General features: G+C 43.8%; 1 protein-coding gene across 2 annotated transcripts in view; it reads right to left on the bottom strand.

Moving 5' to 3' along the window:
- GALNT17 (polypeptide N-acetylgalactosaminyltransferase 17) overlaps positions 1 to 27,432 on the bottom strand; it is a 392,841-nt gene that overhangs the window by 174,596 nt on the left and 190,813 nt on the right. For both annotated transcript variants that reach the window (XM_081941423.1, XM_081941424.1), the window contains exon 3: positions 15,923 to 16,089. In XM_081941423.1, coding sequence (XP_081797549.1) covers positions 15,923 to 16,089 — 167 coding nt within the window. The remainder of the gene's footprint in view (positions 1 to 15,922; positions 16,090 to 27,432) is intronic.

The raw sequence follows: 27,432 nt of genomic DNA, 5'->3' as shown, positions 1-27,432 counted from the left end.
CCTCATTAGGTCCAAAGAAAGCTCTCCCGAACAGCAGCAGGGACAACAACCATTTTTGGCAAGTCACAAGCTGTGACAACTGGGACAATAACAAATAAGAAACAATAGCAATAGCTCTTAGACTTATATACTGCTTCAGATTGCTTTACAGCCCTCTAAACAGCCCTACAGCTGTTTAGAGAGCATATAGCTGAATTGGTATCACAGCAATTGCAATGAAGTTGCCACATGAACCAAAACGTGATTTTCATTCAATAACTTGGAAATATGTTTCTAATTTGAGAGAGTCTATAAATCAAAGGAAGCTTTTGTTCCAGGCATTCCATTCTTTTCATTCTTTGACTTTCTCTACATATTGAACACTTTTCTACATGTTGAACACTTTTTCTCTCTTTTTTTGAGCTCCTAGTTGCAAAACTGGTTTTCCAAAGACAACTGGACTACTTTTGATTTTCCTTGAAGATGGTGAGATGTTTTGCTTCTCATTCAAGAAACTTCTTCAGTTCTGAAGTGAAGAACTAAAGACGCTTCTTGGATGAGAAGCTAAACATCCTCAAGGAAAAAACAAAGGAAGTCCAGCTGCCTTTTGAGAAAGCACCTTTGGGACAACTAAATGACTAAGAATCCCCATAGACATGAAGCTGCTAGGAGAAGGAAGAGGGGTAAATGGGTGGAGAATGAGAAGGGGAAAGGGAAATGGAAGAAAAAGGGGGGAGGAAGGGAAGAAGAAAGGAAAGGGGCAAAAGAAATAAATCTCTTAGTTTGACATTAAATATGTGGGAAACATGATTTCCTAGCCATTTCTGATACCTGCCCAAAGGAAAAACGAAGATCCTTAAATGTTCAGATGTAAAATATGGGAGAAATCGCCACAGAATTAGTGACATTTAGATTCATACCATGGCAGACAGCCAGCTGCCATAAAGACTGTTCTGAAATGTGAAATAAAAAATAGAAATGAGATTATTGGAGAAAGGCCATTAGAATGAACTTTTTTTTAAATGACTCGGATTCTACTGCCACACCTGGTCAAGTTAATTTCACTCCAGTTTTATGTTCTCCATCTTTCATGGAATGCTAGGCTCAAGGTCAAAGTTTCCTCCAAGTTAAAAAGATTGGATAGCATGGGACAGAAAATATCTCTGCCTGAGAAAGAGGACAACTCTTTCAGTTTAACACCTTAGTTTCCACACTGCACTATGTATCATGGTTTGCTTAAGCGTGGTTGATTAGTAGACATTAGAAAGACACCCTCAAGTCAATTTCAACTCCTGGGAGTTACACGGATGTGTTGCTGTAGTTGTCTTGGCAATAACATGGAAGTGGTTTGATATTGCCATTTTCTTATATTTATAAAAGGGAAGCAGTATGCTCTCTCCCATATTTGGGCATACCAGGTGCCTTGACAAAACTTCTAATCATTCCCCTGGCTCAGCTGATAAGGGAGGAGAGCTTGTGGCTTAGAGGTTATTATAACTGCCTAACAGGCCTGTAGTTATGTTCCTTTTAGGATCTTTGGCCTGCCATACATTCTATTTTTCACTGTGCTGTTTCATTAGTGTAGTAGTTGGGAGAGGGGAATAGAAAGGAGTAGAATTGTGGAATGTGTTGTTGTCATTCTTTTCTTCTTTTCTAGAAGCCCAAGGTCATCTTTTGTCTCTGCACCTCTGCACCTGACTGGAACCAGCTGGGTGGAGATGCTAGCATGACCGAAGAAGATTGCACCATGTGATGGATTTATGGGTGTGGGCATAAGATCATGAACTTTCAACTGGGTGGAATCCCAGGAAGTTTTCAGATTTGGGATTCCACAGTTTGTTGCCCACATGTCTGACTTATTAAATTGGAACTTAGGGTAGTTTTGCCTTGGACTCTGATTTAATTCTGCATGATATTTGGAACGCTGACAGATGATAGATAGATAGATAGATAGATAGATAGATAGATAGATAGATAGATAGATAGATAGATGATAGATAGATAGATAGATAGATAGATAGATTTCTGATTTTATCTACACCCCAAGAATTTCCTAGTGGTCTTCGTTCCAAGAAAGCATCCAACTCTTCTTACCTTCTGAGCCCAAGCAGGTGGGCCAAATGCTGCAACCTGATAAAAATTTTTTAAAAATCTACCCAATGTTTATGGGAATTCTCAGATTCTAATGGTTTGCAGAATGTAAAACATTACATCCCTTCCACTTGCGTGAGCAGAACCACAGGGGAATCACCTCCACACAGCTATCTCCAAGTTCATGCATAATAAAAACCATTACAGCATTTCTTGCTATAAAGCCTTACCATTCTCGAATAATCTGTCTGCCCCTCCCACTTCCCCCCCCCCTTTCTAAATGTCTATGGAGATTCTCATCATCCAGGCATTGGTTGTCCCAAAAGTGCTTTTTCAAGAGGCAACTGGACTTTTTTGTTTTGCCTTGAAGATGTTTCACTTCTCATCCAAGAAGCTTCTTCAGCTCTGACTGGATGGTAGAATCCTTCCATTCCGCACCATCCCATTGGACGTGAAGAAACATCTTGGATGAGAAGCGAAATGTCTTCAAAGAAAAACAGTTCAGTTGCCTCTTGAAAAAGCACCATTGGGACTCCAGTTATGGAGCCTTTACAACTTCTAAAAGCAAGCCATTGCTAATAGTTCTAACTCTCAGGAAATTTCTCCTTAGTTCTAGATTGCTTCTCTCCTTGGTTAGTTTCCATCCATTGCTTATTATCCATTGTCTACCCAATGCCCCTTTCCTAGTTTTCCCAGTAGTAAAATATGACAGTGAGAGTTGGACCTTAAGGAAGGCTGAGAGCCCCCCAAAAATTTGATGCTTTCAAATTGTGGTGCTGGAGAAGACTCTTGAGAGTCTCTTGGACTGCAAGGAGATGAAATCAGTCAATCCTAAAGGACATCAAACCCTGAATGTTCTTTGGAAGGAGAGAACCTGAAGCTCAAATATTTGTGTAACCTAACGAGAAGGGAAAAGACCCTGATGTTGGGAAAGATGGAAGACAAAAGGAGAAGGAGACAGCAGAAAATGAGACGGTTAGATAGGGTCATTAATGCAATGAACCCGAATTTGAGAAAATGTCAGGAGACAGTGGAGGACAATGGGGCCTGGTCGCAAAGAGATGGACATTACTTTTTAGCAAACGAAAAACAACAAATTGCCCTTTCCTTTTCCACTCTGTCCAAATTGAGGTTGGGGGGTGGAAAATGATCTGGGATTCAGCTTTTCAGAACATGTACAAGGACACATCCATTGTTGCCATTTCATTAAAATTCAATTAAGTTTCAGTAAAGTGGAGAAGAAAAGGAGGACAAGAATCTTATTATAATCATTTTATGAGAGCCGTCGCCAATAAAAGAAATCTCACTCGTGTGTTTCAAATGAGTTTAATTGATTGTTTTGTGAAACCTGAACACATTTACAAAGGAATAAAATGAGAACTATATAGCAGTCTCCTTCAGAGTTCAGGTGGAATTCCGGTCATTAAAAAGTGGGAACTTTCTTAAATGATGAGATATTTTCTCTTCCCTTCATCAGATGGGATCTACAAGCCAGCAGTGGATCAGATTTGGATCAGATATTCAGTACAAAACAAGAACAAATGCAATTGGCATTGTGGGAAGGCTCACAAAATGGCTGTCATGGGAAAGGAATCCAGTTAGAAAATGGCTGCCTTATGGAGTGCCATAACCCTATTGATCAGGAGACAAACATTTGATCGTAAGGATATTTTTCACCCACTGAGTACATTTTGGAACTTTTACTTCAGTGGAAAATACTTTTTTCCCCTTTCACACCATTTTCCTCTTACTTTCTACCATCCCAGCGGGGTGACTTCATGGAGACCAGATACGCTGCAGGATGCTATGAAGGCTTGACAAGATGTCAGCTTCTATTTAATTTTACATGCCTTTTTTTAAAAAAAAAACATGATTCAAAAAAGACTAATTAGAAGAATATTAAAACGTTAGGAGGGGAGCCTGTCAGTGGGCATATAAGGCACACTGCCTATCTAAACATTTCCTGTCTTCAAACCAAACCCCACGTTTGTGTACAATGCAATGAATTAAGCCACGGTGGTACAGTGCAGGGGTGGGTTCTAGCTGGCGTTACTGCCAGTTTGCTTGTGGGCACGCTTTGCGTGCATGCGTAGTTCAATAAAAATTGTTCTGCGCATGCTCGGAACTGAAAAACAAGATGGCGGTGGCAACTGCAGCAGCTGGGAAACTGACTCGGAGGTATTGCCAACCTGGGTTGCTGCCAGTTCTGTGACCCAGGCCGGCATGCCACTACCAGTTCGGCCGAACTGGGCCAAACCGGTTGGAACCCACCACTGGTACAGTGATTAAATTGCAGTTCTGCAGGCTAACTCACTGCTTACTCCTGGAGTTCGATCCTGCCCGGCTCAAGGTTGACTCAGCCTTCCATCCTTCCAAGGTCAGTAAAATGAGGAGCTAGATTGTTGGGGGCAAATATGCTGACTATGTAAACTGCTTAGAGAGGGCTGTAAAGCACTATGAAGTGGTATGTGGGTCTAAGTGTTATTGCTAATGCAATGTAAATTGTAAATATTTTCTTTATCAAATTTAGATATATGTAGACGTTGCAACTATGCAACACGATGCATGTAAAGTCAAGCTAAAGCTGGTTGGAACCCATATTCCAATCGGGATCCTATGTTTTCCACTTCTACTTCAGACTCCAGAGAAAGAAAATCTACAAAACTGCAGGGCAATACAGGAAGCCCTTGACTTGTGACCACATTTGAGCCCAAAATTTCTATTGCTAAGCAAGACACTTGTTGAGTTGTGCCATCTTAACTATCCTCCTTGCCACAATTGTTAAATGAATCACTATTGCCATGTTAGTAACATGGTGGTTAAATGAATCTGGCTTCCCTGTTGACTTTGCTTGTCAGATGACAACAAAGAGTGGTCGTGTGACCATAGGACACTGAAGCCATCATAAATGCATGCCAGTTGCCAAGTGTCCAAATTTAGATCACAAGACCACAGGGATGCTGTGAAAAATGGTCATAAGCAGAGATGGTATTCTATCAGTTAGGATTGGTTTGCCAGAACCAGCAGTGAAAATTACTGGTGGCTTCACCCACCTGCCCCAGCTGTATGGCATTCCATTTGGGCCATTTTTTCGCCAGAAGTGCATATGTGCATGCTCACATTTGCAAACCGGTAGGGAAGGTGAGTGTATACCACCCCTGTTTTCAATGCTGTTGTAACTTTAAATAGTCCCTAAATTAATGGCCATAATGTCAGGGGAAAAAAAATGCCCTGGGGAAATCTGAGATCAATGGACCGTGGCTGATTCCCTTCCGCATATCTTTTGAGATATTGAGAAAAATAAAAGTCTTTGACAAGTATATTCTAATTAATAAACAAACTTTAATAATAAAATAAAAAGTAAATGAAACAGAAAATAACTAATTGGTTACATTTTGATAATTAAAGCTACGTCTGCCAAGCTGGCAGCCAAACAAAGAAGAAAGGAATTTTGGAATGTGTAACGCGTGCACAATAAATCACTTTCAGATAACATTTTGTTTTTTGACCTGCGCAATAAAGCTTTCTTAGTTTAACTCTTGAATGTCAGTTTAGGCAGTTCAGGCCTAGCAAACTTTTTAACATCGTGACACATAAGTCTAGGATTACCTATATATTCCATCCCAGAAGGTATTCTCTAAGAAAAATTAAAAAGAATCTCTGAAGCCGCCTAGATTTGTATCTGACATTTCATACAAATCAGAATTTCTATCCGTGGAAAATGGAGGGAAACGGGTTTTTAACTTGTTTGTCAACCCTGAAGCGAGCCTGGCTGAGACTTCAACTTGGAGGCTTCATGGCTGCCACAAAGCAGAGAGGAAGCAAGGGAGGGGGGATATTAGATAGCTCGGCTTGGCCATCAACATAAAAAAACAATATTTCTTGTGGGAACCAAGGTCATTCCAACAGGGGTCTGAGAAGAGGAGGAGTGGAGTAACTAGGCACCTTGCTAGCACCACTATTGGACAATGTGACCAATGACCTGTGGGAAAGGGAACTTTCATTTTTAACTGGGTGAAAACCACAGGAACTTTCAGAGTCGGTTTTCACCAGTTGTGCCAATATGATGCATCCAATAAATTGTTCTTTGAGAAATCTATCTGCCTTGGAGTTCTGCTTTCAATGGGTGCATTACTTGGAACATTGACACTGATCTTAAGAGAAACCATAAGTACTTGTCTGTGGAACAGTTGTTTTAACTGGGTCGCATCTGTTAGGGAAGTAACAATCAGCACAAGGCTGAATTCAATTAATGTAGAATTCCTTACTCTTTTGTGCATGTGTTTAGGATTTAAGGAGCTTGGAGGATTCTGCTTTACCAAGAAGTTCTAAAATAGGGTATGGTCAGCCAAAAGCCCACGTAAGATGTTTATGTCAAATTCAAAAACTGTTTTGTAATGATTGCTGTCCTCTAAGTACAGTATGGGACGCGGTGGCTCAGTGACGAAGATGCTGAGCTTGTTGATCAGAAAGGTTAGCAGTTCAGGGGTTCGAATCCCTAGCACTGAATAACGGAGTGAGCTCCCATTACATCCCAGCTTCTGCCAACCTAGCAGTTCAAAAGCATTTAAAATGCAAGTAGAAAAATAGGAACCACCTTTGGTGGGAAGGTAACAGCATTATGCCAGCCACATGACCATGGAGCCTTCTTTGGACAGCGCTGACTCTTTGGCTTTGAAATGGAGATGAGCCCGTAGAGTCAGGAATGACTAGCACATATGTGTGAGAGGAACCTTTACCTTTTTAAGTACAGTACGTATCATTTCCTAGTACTCCATTCCTTTTTTGCTTTTCTTGCCTGGCTCAATAGTAGCAGTGACGTGCAGTCAGGTGAGGCAGGTGAGGCATAGCCTCACCACTCTCATCATGAAAAAAAAAAGTAAAAGGAAAAAGCTGAGCTAGTTGCTGCCTCACCGTGGATGACTCTGCTTAACCTCACTGGTGCTCTCCCTCCCCAAGTGTAGTGACTTCCTCCCCAGGCCCCCATTCATTTCTCTCTCTCACACACACAGCTGGATAAAACTATATAAAAATCTAGCCCAGCTTCACTGATTACAAGTTTGAAAAGGCAACGTGGCTCCACCTGCAATCAAACTACACTTGGGGAGGGAGAGCACAAGCGAGCACTGAGGAGACCACAGGAGGAGGCAGGAAGCCAGGCAAAGAGCCATGCTGTAGTACACACACTTCCCCCCAGCCTCTTTCTTTTGGAAGGCTCGGCTCGGCTCCCCTCCGGCTTCTCTGCCTCTCCTCTCACCCCAGCCTGCCAGCAGGAGGTGGTGGGTGGGCTTTATTGTGTTCCAGGCATTTCCCACCCAGACAGCAGGCTGCACTTGCAATGGTGGAGGTGTTTGGGAAAGGCAGCAGGGGAATGGGGGGGGGATGGCAGAGGAGCTGCTTTCAAGCCACTGGAAAAGATATCCAATCCAACTTTTGTGTGTGTGGGGGGGGGGTTTGTTTGAGAGTGAGTGAGAGAGGGAAGGGGTAGGAGAGATAGTCCAATCCAACTTTGTGTGTGTGTGTGTGTGTTTGAGAGAGGGGGAGGAAGGGAGAGAGGGAGGAAGGAGGGGAAGGAGAAGAAAAAGAAAAAGAAAGGAGTAAAGGAGAAAAACAAATGCTGTCGCTTTAAATTGGAACTCAGCATGCCTGGCTGTGGAATTCTGGGAGTTGAAGTCCACAAGTCTAAAAATATTTGAAACCCAGCACTGTGTCAGTGCCTCACCAGTCATAAACCTCACCGCACGTCACTGAATAGTAGTAACTGCAAGATGGATCTTGGAGTTCTAGTGGACAGTCACTTAAGTAAGAGCCAGCAGTGTGCTGCAGCAGCCAAAAAAGCCAATGCAATCCTAGGTTGCATTAACAGAGGGATAGAATTAAGATCACATAAAGTGTTAATATCACTTTATAAAGCCTTGGTAAGACCACACATGAACAGAAACAAAATTGTGTCCGGTTGTGCTCACCATGATGCAAAAAAAGATGTTGAAACTGTAAAAAGAGTGCAGAGAAGAGCAACAAAGATGATTGGAGGCTAAACATATGAAGAACGGTTGCAAGAACCGGGTATGTCTAGTTTAACAAAAAGAAGGATTAGGAGTGACACGATAGCAGTGTTCCAATAACTCAGAGGCTGCCACAGAGAAGAGGGGGTCAACCTATTCTCCAAAGCACCAGAAGGCAAGACAAGAAGCAATGGATGGCGAGAACCAATCTAGAACTAAGGAGAAATTTCCTGACAGTTAGAACAATTAATCAACTTCAGAAGTTGTGAATGCTCCAACACTGGAGGTTTTTAAGAAGAGATCGCACAACAATTTGTCTGGAGTGATATAGGCCTTATTCAGCCGAACCAGTAGTGGAATTCGGGCCTAGGTTGCAGAACCAGCAACTGAACCAGTTCCCTCACAACTGCTGGGCCGCTGCCATTTTTTGTTTTTAGTGACCGTGCTTGCAGGAGTTTGGGGGGGGGGTGTCCTCGCAAGCTCCGTTTTCATCTGCAGAGGCACTGTGGGTTGGTCCTTCGCTGCTTCCAGGGTGGTCCCGTGGGCCAGATCTAAGCACCCAGTGGGCCTGGTCCAACTCCCAGGCCATGAGTTTCACAGCCCTGGTCTGGCATATTTATAGCAGTACTAATCTCTTGCCTATGGTTTTCATTCCTTCTGCAAGGTTTCTTTGATTTCCTCTGGAAATTTTTAGCATTTTGTAGTCAGAAGTGCTAGGAGCACCCGGGGTTTTTAAATGGCTAAGCAAACTAATTGTCTCCTGCAAACTCCACTCCCCTTTCACTCCTCTTTTATTTCCTCTGGGAGGGGCCATTCACTGTCCACCTGTGGCCTTACTGCCAAATCAACCCCTGTTCCTTAGCTATTCCCTTTGTCTGGCAACTCTGCACGTGCACACACTGGGAACAGGCTCCAACTATTCGTCTGCCTCACTGATGCCTGACTCTGAAGGCAGCTGATAACTGGCATACGGCTCTGGCCCCCTCTCTGCCTCCGACACAGAGCCCTCATCAGAGCCTTCCCCAGACTCCAGGACTGGCCCATCTTCCTCCCCAACCTCCTCACTGTCCGAATCTGCTGCCAACTCCACTGGCCACTGGCTGGTCACAACAACTGCCAACTTTGGTTAGTAAATATGCTTGCAAGAGTCACCTGCTTTTGACATAAGCAGCAAAACAGCTACAAGAAAAAAAATAGATGTTTTGAGGTGAGACTGAGAAAATGTCAAGTATAAAAGACTGAACAGCTACTGCTTCTGCTTTGTATGTCCCTTCTTCAGAATACACATCCAGTTCTCTTTGGGTCAAGTTTTGTTTTCATCATACCCAGGGATAGGCATACTGCATTTTGAAATGGAAAGAAAAGACAGACGAGCAAAACCCAAGCCTTCTAAATCAATTGGGCTGAACGTGATGCATTTTTTATACTTTAGAAGATCTAATTCTGGCAGAGTTAGGCATGTGCATTTGAGATGCATTGAAGAGATTGAGGCTTAATACTTGGCAGAACTTCAAAATGCTCAGCGAGATCAAAACCCGACCTTCTATTGGGATGGGAGACTATCGGCAAATCTCAGGGCGGTAAACTAGACTGGAAGGTTTAAGAAGAAAAACTCTAAGAAGGCAATATCTTATAGAGATTCTCGGTCATGTTTGTCCCAAAGCTGCTTTTTCAAAAGGCAACTGGACTTTGCTTTTCCTTGAAGACATTTTGCTTCTCATCCAAGAAGCTTCTGACTTAATAGTAGAGGATGGAAGGATTTATATTGCTTACAGTCATCGGGTCATCACATGGGGGTGGGCTGCGGGGATTCACAGGGCTCGGGAGAACCTCTAGCTAAGATTCTGTGCCATTCGGAGAACCTCCAAATCCCACCCCTGGTTGGCCCCGCCCACCCCACCCCTCCCAGGAGTCTTCACGTGGCCCATTTTGGATGCAGGTAAATGCAGGGCGCGCATGGAGGCTCGGGGAGGGTGAAAAATGGGCCGACCGGAAGTTCGGGAAAATGGGCTCATTTCCGGCCTCCAGAGGGCCTCCAGAGCCTGGGGGAAGCTGTTTTCCCCCTCCCAGAGGCTAGAGGAAAGCCTCCAGAGCCCAGGGAGGGCAAAAACACCCCCCCTAATTGTAGTGCAGGAAGCCAACTAGGCCATGCCCATCATGGCCACGCCCATCTAGCAACCAGGCAGAGAACCCATTGCTAAAACTTTTGAAGCCCACCCCTGGTCATTAGCACTCTTTCTGAGAGTCGTTGAGGCCACCTGGAGGTTTACCTGTGCCCTTGGGGTGCAAATGAATAGTGCAAATGGGTGTGGAGCCTTCTTGGAACTGCTGAAAGGACTGTGTTGTAAGCAGAAGATGGGTGGGGGGGGGTGTCATTGCCTGAGAAGGCAATGGCAAATCTCTTCCATGGCTGCCAGTAAAATGAGCCAGGTGTTTCCATGAAGTCATCCGATACCATCTTAAGCAGACCACCGCTCAACCTTTCATCCTCATTAAGCTATTGCTGGTTTCCTATTGCTATAAGACAATCCCTATAATGTTTGACAGAGCAGGCATGTAGGAGAGGCTGAAGCACTGGTGCACTGATCAATATTTAACAGCCTTGCCCCCTCTGTGGATGCCGCAGTGCTAGCTGCCAAACATGTGCTATGCATTTGCAGCTCAACTCTGCTTTTGGCTGCTCAAAAATTTCCAAAAAAAACACTCGGCTCACACCAGCTGATTCCAGCACACCGTTGGGCTGCAGACTCCAGGGGTTTCTAAAACATAATTTGCCTTCCTCAAGAAACAAGGAGAACATCTACAATTGCAGAGACCAGAGCAAAAAAAGAGGGCCGTGAAAATATTCTAGAGACTCCTCGCATCCTGGACATAAATTGCTTCAACTCCTACCCTCAAAACAATGCTATAGGGCACTGCACACCAGAACAACTAGACACAAGGACACTTTTTTTCCTGAAAGCCATCACTCCGCTAAACAAATAATTCCCTCAACACTGTCAAACTATTCACTAAGGCTGCATTATTATTACTATTAGTCTTCTCATTGTTCCTATCACCCTATCATCTCCTCCCACATATGACTGCAGGACTGTAACATTGTTGCTTGTATCCTTACGATTTATATTGATATTGATTGTTTCCTGATGGTTTATTTGTACCCTGTGACTATAATTAAGTGTTATACCTCATGATTCTTGACGAATGTATCTTTTCTTTTTATGTACACTGAGGGCAAATTTCGTGTGTGTTCAATCACACTTGGCCAATAAAGAATTCTATTCTATTCTATTCTATTCTAAAAATATACATAGCAGCTACCTATCAAGCAGCTTTGACTGTTATCTTATCACATATGACTGTTTTTCACTCAAGCTTTTCCAAGCCTCAAAGTCAAGTGATTGGAAACTCTCCTCTAGAGTAGCAAGAAGCAGCAAAGAGGGGAGATGGGCGGCATAAAAAATTAATAAATACTTATGTAAGACTATAACAGGAGTGTAAAAACTAAAACCAAGTGAAGCAATAGACCCTTGTCTATTCCAAGCTGGAACTTGTCAGAAAAGGGTTTTTTTTTTCCCTAGAAAAGAAAAGATATTGGGTTCCCCCACCCCCTGCCCTTAGTCTTAGGCTTCTTTCCAGGAAAAGATGGCCATTTTACAGAATTTTCTCCTAATTTATCTCCCTTCCCTTTTCATTTCCCTCCTTCTATTTTCGCCTTTCCTGATAGACTCAAGATCACATGAGGTGTTAATACCACTTTATAATAATGCCTTGGTAAGACCCCACTCCGACTACTATATCCAGTTCTGTTAACCGTAATATTAAAAAAATGTTGAGACTCTAGGAAGAGTGCAGAGAAGAGCAACAAGGATGATTAAGGGGCTGGAGGCTAAAACACGAAGAACGGTTACAAAAATTAGATCTGTCTAGTCTAATGAAAAGAAGGACTGGGGAGACATAGCAATAGCACTTAGACTTATATACCACTTCACAGGGCTTTACAACCCTCTCTAAGCGATTTACAAAGTCAGAATATTGCCCCCAACAAACTGGGACCTCATTTTACTGACCTCAGAAGGATGGAAGGCTGAGTCAACCTGGAGCCTGGTGAGATTCGATCTGCCAAACTGCTGGCAGCTGGTGATCAGCGGAAGTAGCCTGCAGTACTGCACTCTAACCACTGCGCCACTGCGGCTCTTACATGATAGCAGCGTTCCAATATTTGGGGGTTCTTACAAAGACGAGAGGGGTCAAACTATTTTCCGAAGCACCAAAAAGCAAGATAAGAAACAATAGATGGGAACTGACCAAGGAGAGAAGCAACCTAGAACTTTGAAGAAAATCCCTAATGGTGAGAGCAGTCAACCAATGGAATAGCTTCCCTTCAGAAGCTGTAGGTGCTCCATCACTGGAGGCTTTCAAAAAGAGTCTGGACAACTATTTGTCTGAAATGGTACAGGGTGTCCTGCTTGAGTATGGGGTTGGACTAGAAGACCTCCAAGGTCCTTTCCCGACTCTTTATTCTATATTGTATGTTCTAATTGATTCCTTCTGATTCCTGGCAAAAATAAAAACCTGCTTAAAAGGTAAAGGTTCCCCTTGCATATATCTGCTAGTCCTTCCCGATTCTAGGGGGCATTGCTCATCTCCGTTTTAAAGAGCCAGCGCTGTCTGAAGACATCTCCATGGTCATGTGGCCGGCATGACTAAATGCCAAAGGTGCACAGAATGCTGTTACCTCCCCATCAAAGGTGGTTCCTATTTTTCTACTTGCATTTTTACGTGCTTTCCAACTGCTAGGTAGGCAGAAGCTAGGACAAGTAGTGGGAGCTCACTCCGTTACGCGGCACTAGGGATTCAAACCACCCAACTGCTGACCTTTCTGATCGACAAGCTCAGCGTCTTAGTCACCCAGCCATCCTACCGCGTCCCTACAAAACCCAGCTTAGGCTGATGCAAAGCTTTCATTCAAAGGTTTAATTTGAAGGCAATTTAATTGTCCTTTCCAATGGAATCGTCATCCGAAATGCCTTAATCAATTCAATGCATTGAGCAGAACCAGTTGCCAAGAAATGTTCTTAAAGGCTCAATGCTTGCATTGAATTGAGGCTTTCAACAGAATCAGTTTAAAGTGTTCAAAGCAAAGATTCCGATTACTATAATTATAATTTAAGTAATGATAATTTTGCCATTCTTCTATTGAAGGTGGTGGGATCAATTTCTCCATCAAATTGAACAAGAATAGCAAAAGCAAGAAATGTCGTGTGCTCCCTCATCTAGGGAAGATCTCTTGAGAATTGTTCTCCTTGGGGAGGACATGGAAATAGACTAGAGACAGAATCGAATTCACATGAAGTACTAGTGCCACTTTATAAAGCCTTAGTAAGACCATACTTGGAACACTGCATCCAGTTTTGGTCACCATATTATAAAAAAGATATGGAGACCAGGACTGAGTTTCAATTTATTTTATTACCAGTTTGCTTGTGTGTGCGCATGCGCAGAAGTGTCCGGGCAGGTGGGCGGAGCCTCCCGCCACCGCCACTACTGGTTCGCCCGATGTAAAAAAGCTGTGGAGACTCTAGAAAGAGTGCAGAGAAGAGCATCGAAGATGATTAGGGGGCTGGAGGCTAAAACATATGAAGAACAATTACAGGAACTGGACATGTCCAGCCTAGTGAAAAGAAGGGCAAGAAATGTTCCAATATTGTTAAGTAAGTAAGCTCCCCATTAGGAGAGTGAGTGTGCAGAGAAGCATAATGAGAGTGGTATGGAAGAACACGCACAAACCAGCAAACAGAGATGCCAAATAGCATAAATAATAGTAGTTTACTATGTGGAAATATAGAGGTATTCAGAGTTCAATTTACAGTCCAAGTTATACACGGTTCAGTCAGTCAGTTATCAATGTTCTCAGTTAAGGAATGATCCTTTGAACACAGTCCAGTATCAAATAATCAGTTTAGCACACAAAGCAGCTAACAGTAGCAAAAATACAGTACCTCACGATACATCCACCGATCAGCCTCTAACAAACAGAGAGCTAACAGTCATTCTGGCTCCCTCTTATGGCTGCTTAAGGTAACAGCAACCAATCACCTTACAGCAGTACTTAAAGAAACAGTGCTACCATCCTGGTTTATATATTGCTAAACCAACTGTTAGCTTACATTCCTAACAAATATTTAAGAGGCTGCCACAAAGAAGAGGAGTCAACCTATTTTCCAAAGCCCCAAAAGGCAAGACAAGTAGCAATGGGTGGAAATTAATCAAAGAGAGCAACAACCTAGAACTAAGGAGAAATTTCCGAACCGTGAGAACAGTTAACCAGTGGAACAGCTTCCCTTCAGAAGTTGTGGGAGCTTCATCACTGAAGATTTTCAAAGAAGAGACGGGGCAGCCACTTGCCTGGAATGGTATAAGGCAGTGTATGGCAAACGTTCGTGCATACGCCGGAGTGCTGGTAACTCGAAGACCAGCAGGCCTGTGCACAAGCACGCGCCTTCCGACTGGTCTTCGGGTTTCCACCAGGTACCTGTGCACCAACCAGCTGGTCTTACTTGTGCACCGGAGCACCAGAAACACAAAGACCAGCTGGACGGCACACTTTTGGCTGTTTTCCGGCGCTCTGGTGCTCACGAAGACCAGCTAGCTGGCACGCTGGAAACCAGAAGAGCAGCTGGTGATGGTGCTCATACCCACAGAGAGAGTTCTGCGTGCCACCTCTGGCACCCGTACCGTAGGCTCGCCATCCCGGGTATACGGTCTCCTACAGTACTTGAGCAGGGGGTTGGGCTAGAAGACCTCCAAGGTCTCTGTTATTCTGTTATCTGTTGTTATTACTTTCTCCGTGGTGGCTCACTCACATCATGAAACACATTTCCTGCAGAGATAAGTGCTCACAACCCTCCTTACATCCCACGAGCAAGTAAAATTGGTGCAATGCCCCCATGCTTTTGGTATTTGTTGACTGTGGATATTTAGTAATACAATACAATACAATAGTAGAGTTGGAAGGGACCTTGGAGGTCTTCTAGTCCAACCCCCTGCCTAGGCAGGAAACCCTATACCGTTTCAGACACATGGCTATCCAACATCTTCTTAAAGACTTCCAGTGTTGGGGCATTCACAACTTCTGGAGGCAAGCTGTTCCACTGATTAATTGTTCTAACTGTCAGGAAATTTCTCCTCAGTTCTAAGTTGCTTCTCTCCTTGATTAGTTTCCACCCATTGCTTCTTGTTCTACCCTCAGGTGCTTTGGAGAATAGTTTGACTCCCTCTTCTTTGTGGCAACCCCTGAGACATTGGAAGACTGATATTATGTCTCCCCTAGTCCTTCTTTTCATTAAATTAGACATATCCAGTTCCTGTAGCCGTTCTTCATATATTTTAACCTCCGGTCCCTTAATCATCTTTGTTGCTCTTCTCTGCACTCTTTCTAGAGTCTCCACATCTTTTTTACATCGTGGCGACCAGAACTGAATACAGTATTCCACGTGTGGCCTTATCAATGCATTGTAAAGTGGTATTAACACTTCACGTGATCTTGATTCTATCCCTCTATTTATGCAGCCTAGAACTGTGTTGGCTTTTTTGGCAGCTGCTGCACACTGCTGGCTCATATTTAAATGGTTGTCCACTAGGACTCCAAGACCCCTTTCACAGTAACTACTATTGAGGAAGATACCACCTATTTTGTACCTGTGCATTTTGTTTTTGTTAGTACAGGACGTTTGATTATAGTACTCCAGCAAACTAAAGATATGGCTCAAATAAATAAACATTGGACATGTTGTAAGTCTCCTGCCTGCTTGGTCTTCCCCTGACCTAAAAATGGAGCTCCGTACCTTCATCGCTGTTGTCATCTACAAGGATGATCTCTTTCAAGAGGTGAGCTGGAGTGTGATTGACAGCGCTGTGAACTGAACGCAGGATGACTGAAAGCGCCTCATTGACAAAGATAAAAATAATAGAAATCTGTGGGAGATCCTTTGCATATTTCAGCTCTTTACACCTAGGGAGACAGAGAGAGGAAGAAAGATTAGCTGAAAACTTACAAAAATTACAAAAACAAAGAAGTGTGATCCATGGTAACCATACCTGCCTCACCTGGAGGGTAGGAGGAGGAGAAGGAAGAGCAGGAGCAGGAGGAACAGGAGCAAGAGCAGGGGAGGGGGAGGAGCAGCAGCAGCAAGAGGAGGAGGAGGGTAGGAGGAGGAGGAAGAGGGGGAGGAGAGGAGGAGAGGAGGAGCAAGAGCAGGAGGACAAGGAGGGGAGGAGGGGATGGAGCAGCAGTAGCTAGGGGAGGAGGAGGGGAGGAGGGGGGAGGAGCAAGAGCAGGAGGACGAGGAGGGGGAGGAGCAGCAGAAGCAAGAGGAGGAGAAGGAGGGATGGAGGAGGAGGAGGGGAGGAGGAGCAGGAGCAGGGGAGGGAGAGCAAAAGGTGAAGGGAGAGCAGGAGGAGGAGGGGAGGAGGGGGAGGAGCAACAGCAGCAAGAGGAGGAGGTGGGGAGGAGGAGCAGGAGCAGGAGCAGGGGAGGGAGAGCAAAAGGTGGATGGAGAGCAGGAGGAGGGGAAGAGGGGGAGGAGCAGCAGCAGCAAGAGGAGGAGCAGGAGCAGGGGAGGGAGAGCAAAAGGTGGATGGAGAGCAGGAGGAGGAGGGGAAGAGGGGGAGGAGCAGCAGCAGCAAGAGGAGGAGTAGGGCAGGTGGAGGAGGAGGGAAGGAGGAGCAGGAGCAGGGGAGGGAGAACAGGAGGCAGAGGGAGAGCAGGAGGGGAGGAGGGGGGAGGAGCAAGAGCAGGAGGACAAGGAGGGGAGGAGCGGGAGGAGCAGCAGCAGCAGCAAGAGGAGGAGGAGGAGAAGGGGAGGAGGGGAGGAGGAACAGGGGAGGGAGAGCAGGAGGAGGAGGAGCAGGAGACTGAATTGAAACACAAGTAGTCCTTGTTTTACAGCAATTCATTTACCGCCCATTTGAAGTTACAACAGGATTGAAAAAAGTGACTTATTAGCCTTTTCTCATACTTAACAACCACTGCAGTATTCCCAGAGTCATGTCATCATAATTCAGATACTTGTCAACTGACTTGTATTTATGACGGTCGTAGTGTCTCAGGGTCATGTGATCCCCTTTTGCGACCTTCTGACAAGCAAAGTCAAGGAGGAAGCCAGATTCACTTAACAACTGTGTTACTAACTGATCAACTGCAGTGATTCACTTAACAACTGTGGCAAAAAAGATCATAAAATGGGGGAAAGCGACCTTAACAACTGCCTTGCTTAGCAACAGAAATTTTGGGCTCAATTGTGGTTGTAAGTCGAGGACTACCTCCATCCCAATTCAATCCGTGACGTACAACAGGTGTCCCAAAACCCTTAGGAAGATTTTCAATCATCAAAGTATCAAATTCAGTCAGAACTATCTGGTAGACAATGCATAAATAACAATAGTATTAATAGAACAAAAGAATCCCAGGCCTGAAATAGACATATTTAAATTTGGAAATATTACGCGACTGCCAAAAAGTTATTATAAAACTGCTCACTACGCTTGGGTTTTTACTACAAGTTTTCTAAGCCAGTGTAGTTGACAGTGGAAAGGGAACTTCAAGTCAACATCCTCCCATCTTCTGTATCTTTGTTTCTGAACCAGCCCTGCATTTGACAGGCCTTCATATAACAAAGACTTGCTCTTCAAAGGACACAATCCAGTATACAGCTGCTGAAGAAAAAGGAAATTCTATGTTTGGAATAATCAAGAACAGAAGGGAATAGCAATTACACTTATATTGGCTTTTATGGAAGGCTGAGTCAACCTTGAGCCTGGTGAGATTCAAACTGCCAAATTGCAGGCAGCCGGAAGTCAGCAGAAATAGCCTGCAGTACCACATTCTAACCACTGCGCCACCATGGAAAGGTGGAATTATCACTATAATTATGTTCTTATACATATCAGTAATGAGACCACCCTAGCATTCTGTCCAATGTACCTCCAGAAAGATATTTTAGAGGAAAAAGAGCATGTGATCATCTTTTGTGATTGTCTGACAAAGTCAAAGGGGAAGCAAGATTCACTTGACCAGGTTACTAACTAAATCAGCGGTGTCCAAACTTGGCAACTTTAAGACTTGTGGACTTCAACTCCCAGAATTCCCCAGAAGTCCACAAGTCTTAAAGTTGCCAAGTTTGGACACCCCTGAACTAAATCATTGCAGGGATTCACTTAACAACAGTGGCCCGAAGGATCGTAAAATGAGGTAAAACTCCCTTAACAAATGTCTGGCTTATAACAGCAGAAATTTGAGTTCATTGTGGTCATAAGTTGAAGACGGCCTATAATTGGTAAGACAATAAACAGTCACCCAGCAGTTCTGAGATCCTGTCCACCATGAATTTGGCTGGTCCCTTTCAAAATCAGTTCAATTGGTGACATCAATGTTTTAGTTTTAAAATGGCAATAGCAAAAATCCTATTATTTACCCCTGGACTGAATTCTCTGCAGTCTATTCTATTTCCATATTAATCTCCATCAAGGGGAGGGGGGGAACCCACTCTGATGGAATTCTAAAAAGCCTTTTAAAAGCCTTTTTCTTTTAAGATACACACTTTTAAAATGCATTTCGCTGCTCTGTTTCAACCAAGAGTGGCATCAAAATATCCACGTGTGAAAACGTTAATCCATGAAGAACTGATCAGGACAATTCACATTGGAATTCGCATTACATGTTATTCTTCAGGCATCCTTCTTTTGCACTTCAGTGGCAAGGAACAAAGAAAGTTATCCAGCCAACTGATATTTTATTTATTTTTTGAACTGCAAGCCAAGGTGATCTTGTTAGATTGCAATCACAAAATAAATTCTTAGATCCAAATGCAGATATAGTTATGTCCACTCCATCATACATGTTCCTTTGGAATAAACAGGAATAGCCATAAGCCGAGACACAGAATTTATCTATAAGGTAAAGGTAAAGGTTCCCCTCACTCATATGTGCTAGTTGTTCCCAGCTCTAGGGGGCGGTGCTCATCTCCGTTTCGAAGCCGAAGAACCAGCACTGTCCGAAGACGTCTCCGTGGTCATGTGACCGGCATGGCTAAACGCTGAAGGCACACATAACCCTGTTACCTTCCCACCAAAGGTGGTTCCTATTTTTCTACTTGCATTTTTATGTGCTTTTGAACTGCTACATTGGCAGAAGCTGGGACAAGTAATGGGAGCTCATTCTGCTATGCGATGCTAGGGATTTGAACCGTCCAACTGCCGACCTTTCTGATCGACAAGCTCAGCGCCTTAGCAAATGAGCCATCACGTCCCTTCTATATATTTATATATTTATCTATACAGCATTCTACCGCAGGGATGGGTAATCCACAGAAGACCATTTATGGCATCCAACTGACTTCACACTGGGAATAAATTTAGAATGCCATGGTCTTGGTTTGGGGAACTAGGAAGATGACCTTGGAGAACTTATTCGGAAATCAGGTCACAAATGAAGGCAAAATGTGCAGAACCATGTCCCGAGCTGAGGAAGAAGGGAAAATAACAGTACTAGCTCTTCACTGATTCCCTGGGTTAGGAGAGGGAGGGGGTGTGGAAAAACACAACCAGGTTTGCAAGCTTCTAGGCAATCTCAGTGAAATCTAGTTCTTGTTTTCTTGAGAAGTCTCTTTCCTGATCTGGACAAACTTGACAGGCTGACAGGAGAGAAAGGTTGCTTGAAGCTTGCAGAGACATGGTACTCATTAAAGAAACACACATATATACAAAGACAAACACCAAATAGCAATAGCACTAAGTGCTATTATAGCTACAGCCAGGGGTGGGTTCCTGCCAGTTCTAACCTATAGAAGAGGTTCCACGAATCTACAGTGCCATTTAGAACCGGTTCCAGCTCCCTCCCCCCGCCCGTTCCACATCATCAAGATGAAGAGCGAGAGGAGGAATTCTGGGAGTTGAAGTCCACAAGTCTTAAAGCTGTCAAGTTTAAACACCTCTGGGGGTTTTTTTTCTAAAGGGTTAGGGGCGTAAAGGTCTTGTAACTTGGCAGCTTTAAGACTTGCACTCTTCAATGCCAGAGTTCCTGAGCCAACATTTTGGTTGCTAAGCAAGAGCGTTGCTAAGTGAGTTTCACCACATTTTACAAGTTGGCCATGCCCAGCCAGTCACATTACTGCCAAGCCACTCCCACCTGGTCACATGGCCAGCAAGCCACTCCCACAAAGCAGGCCACACCTACAGAAGAGGTTCTAAAAATATTTGAAATCCACCACTGGCTACAGCACAGATTATATACTGCTTCACAGTGCTTTACAACCCTCTCTCGAGCAGTTTTACACCGTCAGTATATTGCCCCCAACCATATAGGTCAGTGATGGCAAAATGTTTTTCCTCGGGTGCCAAAAGTGCAGGTGCACACGATAGTGTATGCCAACACCCATAATGCAATGACCCCCGCAGGCCCCACCTCCGCGCATACATGCGCATCACACCCCATGCTCCGCCCCCCCGCACATGCGCACGCAACCCCCATTTTGGTGCTAGCAGGACTCCCTGAAGCCTGGAACCAAAAATGTGGGAGCAGGTGCTGCACACACCCCCAACCCTCACGCATGCGCGCACAATCCCCCACTCTCCCAAGCGTCTCCCAACAGAGACCCAAAAATCAGCTGGCCGTCAGGAGGCGCGCACATGTGAGTGGAGCTGACCTGGGCGACAGCTCGCGTGCCCACAGAGATGGCTCCACATGCCACCTGTGGCACGCGTGCCATAGGTTCATAATCAGAGCTATAGGTCCTCATTTTACCAACCTCGGAAGGTTGGAAGGCTGAGTCAACATTGAAAATTGAGCTGGCTGGGGAATTTTGGGAGTTGCAGTCCACCAGGTGTAAAGTTGCCATGGTTGGAGACCCCTGGTTTAGATAATGTTTTCTTCATCAGTCTAGGAACCACTTTTTACAGTACCAGTAGCTGTGGGTGAGAAGTGGAATGAGGTCTATTAAGTGAGCCCTTGCAGCAACATTCATCCCAAATGTTCCTTTTGTTTTGAAATCAAATTAGTACCAAAATCAGTGTGCCCAAACTCAAACAGAGCTACATGATTTGGTCAATAGGAAGGGCATCGATAAACAAACAAAAAACATACACTGTACTACGTGGATGAATATTTCATTGATTGATTGATCAAATTTGCTTGCCAGCCATCTCATTGCAAGGCGATGCATTCACTGCTGCAAAATTTACCCTTATTAAGATATATGGCCTGCCCTTCAGATATGTCATAAGAGCCGATTGCCACAAACGGTTAGAAGAGCTATCAGTCAAATAATAAAAGTAGCTTGAAGCAGAAAGGACTTCTGAGGAAGAATGGTGAAGACAGCTTTGTGAAAATCAGGGCTGATGCTTGCGGCTAAGGACAGGGAACTGACGAGTAAAAGATTAGATCTTTTGATCCTCTCTGGACAAAGAGAGGATGCTAGATTACCAAGCTGTGCTCTGTATAGCAATAGCATTTAGATATATATACCACCCTGTTGTGGCCCAGCAGGATCCGGTTGAGCTGCTGATGGACTCGGATAGTGAGGAACCATATGAGTCTGCCCTGGACAATGTGGAGCACCCTGTGCAGGGTTCAGACTCAGAGCAGGGACCAGAGAGGCTGGTTGGCCACCAGGAGGCACCTGAGGCATGGAGCAGTAGGGAGGATCAAAGGCAGTTTGTCCTTGATGCTAGATTGAGAAGGGCTGAGAAACGGAAGCAGCAACTCCGTAGGCAGACCCACAGAAGATGATTAAGCACAGGTGGTTGTGGATTGGCCCCTCCCAAGAGAAATTATAGGTGAGGCGTTGGGAGGGGCAATTTGCAGGAAACAACCTTTCAAATTAGTAGTTAAGAAAATCTATCTGTGTATTCTAGCCGTGTCTGCTCGTTTGGACTATCTGCATTGCTTCATTTGAATTATCTGGGTTGCTCTATTGAACATGACTTCTCTGGGCCCTCAGCCAAAGGATTCGTTATCTCAGTAATTAAACAGTGGCAAACAGCCAAGCCTGTGTTCTGGTTTATTCACAGGCGTGGAGAGGGGGGTCAGAACACCACCCCATAGTGCTTTACATCATTTTCAGGGTGGTTTACAATGTCAGCATATTGCCCCCCAAAATCTGGGTCCTGTAGACAGAGTTTGTTTGCAATACTGCATTCTAACCACTGCCCCACCAGGGTTCCTATTATTAGGAATATGTATGTACGGTTGCTTCTCATGAGAAGACTGCAAACCAGCTGCCCCCAGAGGATGGGGGAACTAGGAAATAAGAGAATTTGCCACACTTGCTACAGCCACAAACAGAGCCTTCTAAAAGTTTACACTTCCCTTGCTAATCACTTTCATAAATCATCTATTAATTGCTTTAAATAAGTTAGATACCTGCAAAATGACAAGGCTGAGTGGGTGCCTTCAGTGCTGGATGCAAGAAAATGAAGGTGTATCTTCAAAACAATTAAGAATTTAAAATAATAGCACAAAGCAAGGCAAAGTTCTGGCTACAGAAAGTTTTGAACAGATTAATGGCTCAGAAAATATTAAAATATTGGGTGAGATATTGAATATCTCTGAGAACAAGATGGACGATATCTAAAGTTGATAAATAATTTTGAATATGAAGTCTTTGAAATTAATCGTAAAGAACAAGTGCATTTTTGTGGGAAAGAAAAACAGTTTTTTGATACTGGAGACATAAGAAGATAAGCAATTTATAAAGGCATTATAAGACATTTTTGAGGAACTGCACTGGGACTTTGAATCAATAATGTCAGCTGTTTTCCCAGAAGAGGTTACAGAAAAAGCGTATCGGAGAGCAACATGAAGAAGAACTGAAACAAGATTTTGTCATTAGACATTTTTTTAAAAATGGATGAGATTTTAAAGATTGAAAAGGAAATAAAAAATGACAATTGCAGACAGCAATTGGAATAATTTCTTCTTGCTGGACTTAACAAAAGAGGCTGTTTAAGTTTTGGAGAGAGAAAAATGAGGCAAGGATCCGCAATCATCTGAATAGATGAAGAGCAAGATTGTTTTACATCAAATGAAGAAACACAAAGCTGATTTATGCGATTAGGGTAAAAATGGGATGTCATTTGGGATGGTTCTTTCTGGCTTAGCTGACATCTGGCGTGGAAAAAAATGTACACTGGATTTGCTTACAGTTAACATAGTGTTTACTTTAGATATCCTGATCCGATAGCATTGAAATTGGCTTTGTATTCTAATTAAATCTTTCCACTTAAAGTAAAGGGTATTTGTCAGCTTGTTCTCTTGAAAGGAGGAAATGTCCTTCTGTCATATTACATTTAATCTTTTGTTCATGCTAGGATACCGGAACCACTTCTTGCCTTCTAATTGTGGATTTGCTTAGACTGTAGTTAAGAGTTGAGATGTGGAATGCTGAGCTTTATATTTGTTAATTAGGGTTATTATTTTAGAGCTCTGCTTGGACTTTTTGCTGACACCTGGAGTGGAGAGGATGCTAATGATTGGATTTGCCTACAGTTAAGAGATGAGTTAAATGATCAAGAGCTTAATATCTGTTAATTAAGAGACAATAAAGGGATAGTGAAGTTGTTTATATTTGTTGTAATGATTGGGTAGTTGCTTTCCTGGGTTTTTTTTCCTTTGATTTTGTTTTCTAGTGCCTTTTTACTTCTTTTGTTACTTAGTTTGCATTATCTTTTATTATTTAATGAAAAATTTAAATAAAATTATTTTTTTAAAGGTCGTAAATTACAAGGTGACTCTAGGAGTCTGCCTGCCTGCCTGCCTGCCTGCCTGTCTATATCAAAAGCTGGACAATTAATCTTCTGGCCAGTAGTTGTCATAATACAATTAATCTGAATTAGTTTAGTCTAGTCTTATTTTTTAAGGGAATTAATGAATTGAATAAGAGAATCTGCACAACTCTCCTAGCCCAGGGGTGTCCAAACTTGGAAACTTTAAGACTTGTGGACTTCAACTCCCAGAATTCCCCAGCCAGCTATGCCTTAAAGTTTCCAAGTTTGGACACCCCTGCCCTAGCCAACCAGATCCGGTTAACTGGGGTTAAAAGTAGAATGTAGGTCTTGCTTCAACTTGCTTCACTTTCCGAAAATTCACCTCAAGATATTCCAGAAGGCCTAAAAAATACCAGGCCACAGGCAATCCATGTCCTAAAGGTCAGAGGAATCCCCTAAGAGACAATAACAACCACAGAATCTTCTTAAAATGAAAAAAAAAACCTGTTTAGATGTCAAGAAGAACTGAAGAGAGCTGCAGCTCTTTGATATCTTTATATCTTTGATAGCCCTTTACCTGGGAAGAGGGAAGAATGAATGTTTGGCTATTCGGATATATGGCAGTGAGGCAGGGGTTCGAAAATGTCAGCAACTGGTTCTCTACCCAGTTGCTGGGTGGGCGTGGCCATTGTGGGCGTGGCCTAGTCAGCCTCCTGCACCACGGCGGGGGCGGGGGGGGGGCGTTTTCATCTTCCCCAGGCTCCGGAGGCTTTCCTCGAACCTCTGGGAGGGTAAAAACTGCCTCCCCTGGGCTCCAGAGGTCCGCACAGAGGCTTGGGGAGGGAGGAAAATGGGCCTCCCAGAAGTTCCAGGAAACATTTCCGGCCTTCTGGAACTTCTGGGAGGCCCGTTTTCCCGCTCCCGGAGCCTCCAAGTAGGCCCTGCAGTTACCTCGCATCTAAAATGGACCATATGGAGACTCCTGGGAGGAGAGGGGAGGGTTTGGAGGGGTGGGGAGGGGAGGGGAGGGGAGGGGCAGGGTGGGTGGGGCCAGCCAGGGGTGGGATTTGGAGGTTCTCCAAAGCAGCCATAACATTAGCTATGGGTTTTCCCAAACTCGTAGCAGCCACCCCTGCAGTGAGGGAAAGAGGGTTGATAAGAAAATATTGTATTTTTCACTAGCCAAGACTACCCTAGTTCCGTTAAAGGCCCATAGAGGGGACTCAGCCTGGAAAATGGGTCAGGTACTAGAAAATAAGAGACAGTCCATAGAAATAAATCATCAGTCTAGAGGGGGTAGAGTTTTACCTGGATGAACCGAAATGTTATAACAATTATGAAGGGTTGGACTATTCAAGGCTCTGCATCTGGCTAGATATTGTAAAAAGCAAGAAAAGAAGGACATTTTAAAATGTTAAAGCTAAGCATTTGAAACTTTGAAACCTCAAAGGAATGCGAGGGCATTTCAAGAAACGCAGGCTGATAAATTAGTCAAAACTGGATATAGGCAGGTTTGACAATCTGAAGTCATGAATAACCAGAACGGCAAACTGTAATTCATTCTTCGTCAGAATAACACACGAAACCTGGCAAATGTCGATACAAGGAAGGCCGTTTTATATAAAAGCAAGAAATAAAATAAGCAAACAAAAAAATCAGGAATGTCCCTAATAAATCGGCAAACATGATGCAGATAACACAATAATACATCAATTTTTCCCACACATTTTTTCCCCAGCAGTTTAGCTTTGTAACCTGACAGCTTCAATATTTGGCTAATGAATGATGATAACTGTACTGAAATCTCTGCGACAATAATGTTTCATCAATGCTTTCTCCTTGACACTCGGCTCATTTCAAGAACTTGTGGGTTTAAATTTCAAAGCAACTTGCCTTCCTCTGAAAAGCAACAAAGATGGTTAGGGGATGGGGGTCTAAAACATATTTTTACAAAAACGGTTCCTGGAATTGGGTAAGTCTAGTTTAATGAAAAGAAGGAGTAGGGGAGACATGATAGCAGTGTTCCAATATCTCAGGGGTTGCCACAAAGAAGAGGGAGTCAAACTATTCTCCAAGGCACCTGAGTGAAGAACAAGAAGCAATGGGTGGAAACTAATCAAGGAGAGAAGCAACTTAGAACTGAGGAGAAATTTCCTGACAGTTAGAACAATTAATCAGTGGAACAGCTTGCCTCCAGAAGTTGTGAATGCCCCAACACTGGAAGTATTTAAGAAGATGTTGGATAGCCATTTGTCTGAAACAGTATTGGGGCCCCTTCCTGAAAGGCGTGTTGAATTAGAAGATCTCCAAGGTCCCTCCCAACCAGAAGTGGTATTCAGCAGGTTCTGACCAGTTCTGGAGAACCAGTAGCGGAAATTCTGAGTAGTTCGGAGAACCAGTAAATACCACCTCTGACTGGCCTTGCCCCATCTATTATTTGCCTCCCAAGTCCCAGCTGATCGGGAGAAAATTGGGATTTTGCAGTATTCTTCCCCTGGAGTGGGGAGGGAATGGAGATTTTGCAGTATCCTTCCCCTGTCATGCCCACCAGGCCACACCCACAGAACCAGAAGTAAAAAAAATTGAATCCCACGACTGCTTCCAACTTTGTTATTCTGCTAAAGAATAATAGACACTGATATTTGTATATGAAGGAAATGCTCCTTTGAGCCCAGTGGGAACCTTCAAATCATAGATATGTCTATATAATCTTTGACAACAATGTGGCTTGTCATTTCCTTCTTCCATTTATGTATTTGGTTTTGTGTGTGTGTGTATTTGCATCTACATCTATTCTTAGTTTTCAATCCAGATTTCAGGTGAACTCCCATCCAGGTTCTAGGATCTCCCAGTAGTCTCCCATCCGAAAATAAATCACTCAGAATCAGCTTCCTGCCTAAGCAGGGGGTTGGACTAGAAGACCTTCAAGGACTTTTTCAACTCTGTTATTCCTAAAGATAGATGCACAGCCACTGGCGGGATGCTGCCAGTTTAACAACCAGTTCAGGGAGTGCGCGCTTTGTACGCACGGGCGCCTAAAGCGTTTGTGTGCAGTGCTGAAAATGGAGCATTTAGAAGCTTAGCTGCTTACCTTCCAAGTCAGCAACAGTAAGTAAAACAGTGAGGAGGGGAAGTCAGCTGTGCCGCGTGATTGAGATGAGCTAGAAAGCAGGAAATAAAAAACAGGATAGGGCAGGGGTGGGTGGGTGGGCGGGGCCAGCTGATCGTTGGCGCTACCAGTTTACCCGAACCGGTCTGAACCGGCTGAATACAACCTCTCTGCATAGCAGGCCTGAACTGGGTCTCTTTTCAAAATGGTTTAAGCTGATGGAAGGACTCTAGAGCACTTATGTGCTGAGGCTTCCCTCCCTTTCACTTCCACTAAAACCCCCAACGCCAGCAGCGGAGACAGCTCTGTTTTAGTAAGTTAATAAATTTCTTTAATGCCTCCCTCTTGCAGTGCTCTCTGGTAGTAACATTGAGGGGATGAAGGGCACAAATGCCTGAGCTGAGAATTCTTAAGTACTTGCCATTTGAAGAGAGAGGTGTTTTACTGACTTAACTCCCTACTTCCTTCCCGCAAGTGGCTTAGAAA

Source organism: Natrix helvetica (assembly GCF_964273705.1).
Source record: "Natrix helvetica genome assembly, chromosome: 2".
Taxonomy (NCBI): Eukaryota; Metazoa; Chordata; class Lepidosauria; order Squamata; family Natricidae; genus Natrix; species Natrix helvetica.
This window is presented reverse-complemented; position numbering and strand designations above follow the sequence as displayed.